At 35.0% G+C, this 7,229-nt stretch overlaps 1 protein-coding gene across 1 annotated transcript; it reads right to left on the minus strand.

Annotated features, from left to right (window-relative positions):
- Positions 918-6,094, minus strand: LOC107610359 (arogenate dehydratase/prephenate dehydratase 1, chloroplastic). The gene is made up of 12 exons (XM_021108746.1): positions 5,571-6,094; positions 4,834-4,901; positions 4,666-4,758; positions 4,302-4,491; positions 3,131-3,141; positions 2,549-2,629; positions 2,351-2,446; positions 2,196-2,273; positions 2,026-2,115; positions 1,868-1,935; positions 1,655-1,736; positions 918-1,322 (listed from the first exon to the last, which is right to left on the minus strand). The coding sequence occupies exons 1-12, from the start codon at positions 5,860-5,862 to the stop codon at positions 1,266-1,268; spliced, it is 1,206 nt and encodes a 401-aa protein (XP_020964405.1). The 5' UTR covers positions 5,863-6,094; the 3' UTR covers positions 918-1,265.

The following is a 7,229-nucleotide window of genomic DNA, read 5'->3' on the forward strand; positions in this document are numbered from 1 at the left end:
CGTGGACCCGCGCGAGTTTAATGCAATCTGAGTGCGAACCGGCCGGTTTTCTGGTCGAACCGGCCGGTCCGGTCCGGTTCTGATAACTATATAATAAAGGCTCACACCTCCGCATACTTTCACCCTCCTTTCCAATCATTCACAATTTCACACTTCTCTTCATTCACAGTTTCACACTTCTCTTCACCAAAGGCTCACACCTCCGCTCATCACCTCATTTCCAATCATTCACAGTTTCACACTTCTCTTATTTTAAAATAAGAGAAGTGTGAAACTGTGAATGATTGGAAAGGAGGTAGTGAGCGGAGGTGTGTGAATGATTGGAAAGGGGGTGGTGAGCGAAGGTGTGAGCCTTTGGTGAAGAGAAGTGTAAAACTGTGAATGATTGGAAAGGAGGGTAAAGGTATGCGGAGAAGCGGAGGTGTGAGCCTTTAGTTTCTTTTTTTAATTTTCAGAATTTTACAAAAAAAATAGTAAAAATAGTAAAATTTTATTTTTCATTTTCACTTCTTATTTTCTATTTTCTCTTCACAAAATTTTCAAACCAAACACAAAATGTCTTTTAGATAACTGTTGCAATTTTTTCAAGGTTTCAAATAAGAACAGTATCAATTCTATGAAGAGAATACAAGAAGAATCAAGACAAACACATTAGATGCGAACCAATCAACCAATGCATCATGTTATTATTGATCATAATGGGCTGAGAGACTTCACTGTGAAGCAATGGATTGGTGGCATGCATGTTTTTTGTCCTTCTCTTTTTTAATTCTTTTTGTCAAGGTTGACATTGTAATAGAATGAAATGCTATTTGTCTAGCCATAGCATTTGAGAATAAGAATATTCAAACTTTCAATACATGAACAGAAACATAATTGATCATGAGGTGTTTACAGTTAGGAATCAAGGCAAGGTATGAGATGCTAACAAATCGTGTTCTTACTGATTATGGTGAATTCACTATGAAACAAAGAATACATTAGCAGATTTTTTCCTTTTACATTCACTGTTGCTTTTGTTTCTTTTGTTTATGCTTTTTAATGCTATAGAATTGAAGCTATACTACATATTACATACATGTTTAAAACCTTATACCTCTGTTCATTCTTTTGCAATGTCTAAGATCACAATCGACCGTTTGCATCGCCGTATTGTATGTTCAGACCATCAGTTAGCTCCGAATGCTCTTGGAAATTCCGGCATTTTAGGCTTGAGTATGATGATATCCATTGAAAATTCAGCAATAAACACGGATAGCTGTGACTCATATGGTTGTATCCATAGGATAGCAGCCCAGCACCCGAAGAAATGTGGCGAATTCCTGTAGGGACATTTAATAATATTTGATATATGCTTAGGAACTCATGACAAAAAAAGTTGGTAGAATTAATATTTGATATACAGGTGGTTGAAAAGAGGGAAAATTCAACAAAAGGTATAGAACAGAACGCTTGAGAAAGTGTGTGTGCATTGTATTAGCATGTTAGATACTACAGGAAAAAGAGAGAACAGAATCTTAGTCCAAAAGATCTAAACACTTGAACAGGATTTTGGCCATGACTCTTTCAGAAGGAAGGTTTAATAAGGGACAGAAGCAAATAGAAGAATTAAGAGACAGATTTCAGATCATGAATAAGATGACAAAGAACAAACCTGCAGATGTCCTAAAGCGGTTTGTGCTCGGGGCTCAGTCATAGATGCCTCAAAATCAATGTAGAAAAGGTAGTCGAAATACCTAAATGAAAAAAAGTAACATGTTATCTCAATTTCTTGCATCAGGATAGGGAAATATGTAGTTTCAGAAATCTCTGAATGACTTTATCCTCGGCTAGAATAGGAAATGCAAAGGAAAAAATCATAACTCACTTGGCACTCCCGGTGTTCGAATCATCAACAACTCTTAACGGCCGATTTCGTTGTGGGCGACTTTCAATCTGATTTTACAATAATACATATCATTGATCTTCATGTATTTATTAAGAATTGAGAGCCAGACTAAGAAAAAGAAGCTTCTTCTGTTATACCTTGGTTAAGTTTATATCTCTTAAGGCAAATACTGCCAACGCCTTAAACAGTACCCCAGGACCCTCGTCCAGTGTAAACACAATGCTTGTCTGGAATTATCTAATGATGAGTCGATTCAAGAAAATCTTGTAACATGGTTAAGATACAACTTCATAGGTCAAAAGTTTACCTTAAAGAGCTTATCAGATTTCGGAATTATTGGATCCCTGGCAAGCACGAGATAACGACTGATGATTTCACCATCGTCCTGTATAAGACATTGGAATTTTGAAACAAACACAAGCGTTTTCATTTAAACCAACCTGACTTGGTAAGGAGTTTTACCTGAACTTTTTCTGCAAGCACATTAAGCCCATAAATTTCTGCAGCTCGAATGCTTGCAATCGCACCGGCATCATATAGACCATCCAAAGCTACATGCTAATGTCATGCACACATTAAAAGGGGGAAAATTAAACAATTTTTTTCTCTAATAATGCATTAGAAAACTTAGAAGTCACGAAAAATATGTTGTCAGATTACCTGAGCAGCACCAGCTGTATCATCAACATTTTCTCTGGCAACACCTAGTTTAGTCAAGAAATTATCACTCAATTCAAGTGCCTGCATGATGAATTAATGACAATAAATATAAAAGGAATAAGTAATTAAGTATCGATGACAACACTGAATGCCTGAAACCGCACCCCACTAAAAGAAACATCTCTTTCTTTCTTGTATTGCATAGGATCAGATGCTAGCAGCCCAGCACCCGAAGAAATGTGGCGAATTCCTGTAGGGACATTTAATAATATTTGATATATGCTTAGGAACTCATGACAAAAAAAGTTGGTAGAATTAATATTTGATATACAGGTGGTTGAAAAGAGGGAAAATTCAACAAAAGGTATAGAACAGAACGCTTGAGAAAGTGTGTGTGCATTGTATTAGCATGTTAGATACTACAGGAAAAAGAGAGAACAGAATCTTAGTCCAAAAGATCTAAACACTTGAACAGGATTTTGGCCATGACTCTTTCAGAAGGAAGGTTTAATAAGGGACAGAAGCAAATAGAAGAATTAAGAGACAGATTTCAGATCATGAATAAGATGACAAAGAACAAACCTGCAGATGTCCTAAAGCGGTTTGTGCTCGGGGCTCAGTCATAGATGCCTCAAAATCAATGTAGAAAAGGTAGTCGAAATACCTAAATGAAAAAAAGTAACATGTTATCTCAATTTCTTGCATCAGGATAGGGAAATATGTAGTTTCAGAAATCTCTGAATGACTTTATCCTCGGCTAGAATAGGAAATGCAAAGGAAAAAATCATAACTCACTTGGCACTCCCGGTGTTCGAATCATCAACAACTCTTAACGGCCGATTTCGTTGTGGGCGACTTTCAATCTGATTTTACAATAATACATATCATTGATCTTCATGTATTTATTAAGAATTGAGAGCCAGACTAAGAAAAAGAAGCTTCTTCTGTTATACCTTGGTTAAGTTTATATCTCTTAAGGCAAATACTGCCAACGCCTTAAACAGTACCCCAGGACCCTCGTCCAGTGTAAACACAATGCTTGTCTGGAATTATCTAATGATGAGTCGATTCAAGAAAATCTTGTAACATGGTTAAGATACAACTTCATAGGTCAAAAGTTTACCTTAAAGAGCTTATCAGATTTCGGAATTATTGGATCCCTGGCAAGCACGAGATAACGACTGATGATTTCACCATCGTCCTGTATAAGACATTGGAATTTTGAAACAAACACAAGCGTTTTCATTTAAACCAACCTGACTTGGTAAGGAGTTTTACCTGAACTTTTTCTGCAAGCACATTAAGCCCATAAATTTCTGCAGCTCGAATGCTTGCAATCGCACCGGCATCATATAGACCATCCAAAGCTACATGCTAATGTCATGCACACATTAAAAGGGGGAAAATTAAACAATTTTTTTCTCTAATAATGCATTAGAAAACTTAGAAGTCACGAAAAATATGTTGTCAGATTACCTGAGCAGCACCAGCTGTATCATCAACATTTTCTCTGGCAACACCTAGTTTAGTCAAGAAATTATCACTCAATTCTGCATGATGCATGATGAATTAATGACAATAAATATAAAAGGAATAAGTAATTAAGTATCGATGACAACACTGAATGCCTGAAACCGCTAAAAGAAACATTCGATGGATTCGATGGATGCTTCCCCCGGATGAATTCTCTATTGGAACAACAACTTTGTCAGCAATCCATAATTCAACAGCCTGTCAAATAGAAGTTAAAGACTTAGAACTCGTTTCAAGTACTCTACTCTGACACCTGGCAAAGCTAAAAGTGAGAGATTAGTAGCCAACTGCACCTCAGCAACAATATGCAGCCTATGACGAAGAAGTAAATCATAGTTTCGATGGATGCTTCCCCCGGATGAATTCTCTATTGGAACAACAACTTTGTCAGCAATCCATAATTCAACAGCCTGTCAAAATATTTTTATAGAAGTTAACTTGGTTATAAGAAAGATATTGATGGCCATAAGCAAAAGTCCTTGCTTATACATGATAAAATACATGCGCGTGCACGAACACAAACACACAAGGAATTCAGCTTTAGCTAAACTACTGCATAAAGAATATTACAGATTATTTCAAACCTTAAAGGCAGCTTCATAATCATGGCAAGGAACTGTTTCACAATTAGGGTACACTTTGTGTGCAGCATCCTCGCTGTATGATCCAGGTATTCCCTAATTCAATAATCCAAGCAAATGATGAAACATGACCATCAAATCACAAAGTAGAAACAAACATACACATCATACCTTATATGATATTCGCACTTTAGCACTATCATCAGAAGCAGCCACAATATCGGATATGGACAAAGGCTCTACATTTAGAGACAAAATCAGTAGTTGTAAATTATGTGATCCAAAAGTATAACTCATAGGTCATGGCAAATTACATAACATGGGAATCCATATGGCAAGATAACAAAATAAAATAAAACAACAGCACAGGATGAGTAACTTTCTAAACAGTTACAACTAGACAGATTCCAACGGCACAACTCCTGATACAAGTTGATCATATGTTTTCCAACATATACATTCATTCTGAACAATGTTTTCCAGAATTCAGGAGAACAACAACAATGAGAAACATAAGACCGGTTGAACGAAGTACCAACAATGACTTGGGAGTACTAACTGGTCTATCCCCTTCACCAACGCCACAACCAACCCTGCATATAATCGCTGCTTTGCTTTAACAACTAGCTTTAAAAAACAACATGGGGGGAAGTTAATCTTTTATTCCGCTCTATAGCTAGGAAATGTTAACAAACTCAATTAACAGTGTGAAATCAAACCAGAAAAGATAAATTACACAAAACAAGTCTTTATTCATTCAGCAATGCAGAGCAAGCAAGCACCAATGGAATAAAGAAATTAAATAATTCAATTATATGGATAATTATGCTCATAAACATCTAACAGGATCTGTTATCTTGAACAGAATGAAAATGCAAACAAACACTAAAGAAAGTAAGAAAACTCACTTGGAAGAGAACCCAAATCCTTATGCAATCCCTGAGATACAACATCACCACCCAATTGATCATTATGAACAACATGCTGTACCATTATCCTAGCTGGCTTCCATGGATTCTCAACATGCAACACAGAAACCCCACCAAGGAGGAACCCCCATTTGGTTGTTGCTGCTCTCTTGTGATGATAATTCTCCAAACTTAATCCAAAATCACTGTTCTTCACCCTCAACAAGCTGTTACAACAACAAAGTTGGAAACTTGCAAGCCCTGATAGAGCAAGAGACGATGCCACAGCCATGGAGGGTCAATGGCTTTCTATGTTTTCTCTGCAGAGGGCGTTTGTGTGCGCTTTTCGCTCTCTGAAACCGTTATAGGCTTGTAGCATGTGAAGTACAACTACCACAAAAGGGGACAAAATCTAGAGATAAAAACATTATTTTCTGTAAACCCAAAAATCAAAGACAAGATTTTTGGGCCAATGAATGAAGCAACGGACTCAAACTCTAAGACTTTAGTCTTTAGCTTGTGATGGGATTTTTTAAAAAAACGGCGATTTTTGGAGCTTAATAAGCTCTCGTCTTAATTTGGAGTGGAAGAAAAAAACAACAAATCTCTTTTTTCTTCTTAAAAAATTTCTAATTAAATGTAATTTTTGGTGTATTATCAATATAAAAAATGTTTTATACGAATATCTACTTCTAAGTCTATATAAGTATATTAATAAAATGTGTTCCAATAAGTAATAACTAAGTACTTTATAAGTCTTAAAAGTAAAAAATATATGATCAATAAATAATAGTGTAAGATTGTTTTATGCTATCAACAATTGGTTTGGGGAGTTTGATGTGCTGCCACTTTGCTCCATTTTTCAGTGTTGAATTATTATGTCTTTGAACAAAAGAGAAAAAAAATTATTTTTTTTTTGTAAAATTCATACTTTACATGTGGTGAATGAATATCTTTCCCGTATCAATTATAGTAAAATCTCAAGTAAAGTTAATTTCATGTGAAGTTGATAGTTGAGAATTGTTAGATAATAATTTAGTCAAACTTGTCAAATCATTTAACGACTTTTAACTATCAACTTCACATAAAATTAATTGCACATGAGTTTCAACCATCAATTATTAATAGAAGGATAATGGTTATAACCTTTGAATCAAAGTTTAACCATTTTTAGCTACTAAAATGCATACCTCTTTATCAATATTAGAGTCCTTACACCTGTTACTATGAAAGAGTTTTGTTTCTTCCCTCTTTTGTTGGTTTGAAGTGTTTTTTATATTTCTTTATTAGTCTATGTAAAAGAAATATAATCGAGTTTTTTTTTATGTATATTTGGGCTTATAATTGCTGTTGACCTGCAAATAGTTGGATGCACGAGTTAACAGAACAACAATGTGACATAAAACATAAGAAAATATAATGATCAAGCCCTTTAACTAATTGTTTAATGTTGAAGAGTTCTTTCTTATTAAAAAACAAATCTGGAAGACTTCATTTTATTTTGGTAAATTAATAACGTTGAAGAGTATGTTATTTGGTCTTTCCACCAATATATAATAAACTTTGGGATGATGGCTTTGCATTTTGATAAACATATACAGTAATATAAACTTTTTTTTTAAAAATAATTTTTTATAAGAATTTAGCTAAAATGTTAAG

This window comes from Arachis ipaensis, chromosome B08, assembly GCF_000816755.2.
Source record: "Arachis ipaensis cultivar K30076 chromosome B08, Araip1.1, whole genome shotgun sequence".
In the NCBI taxonomy this organism is placed as follows: Eukaryota; Viridiplantae; Streptophyta; class Magnoliopsida; order Fabales; family Fabaceae; genus Arachis; species Arachis ipaensis.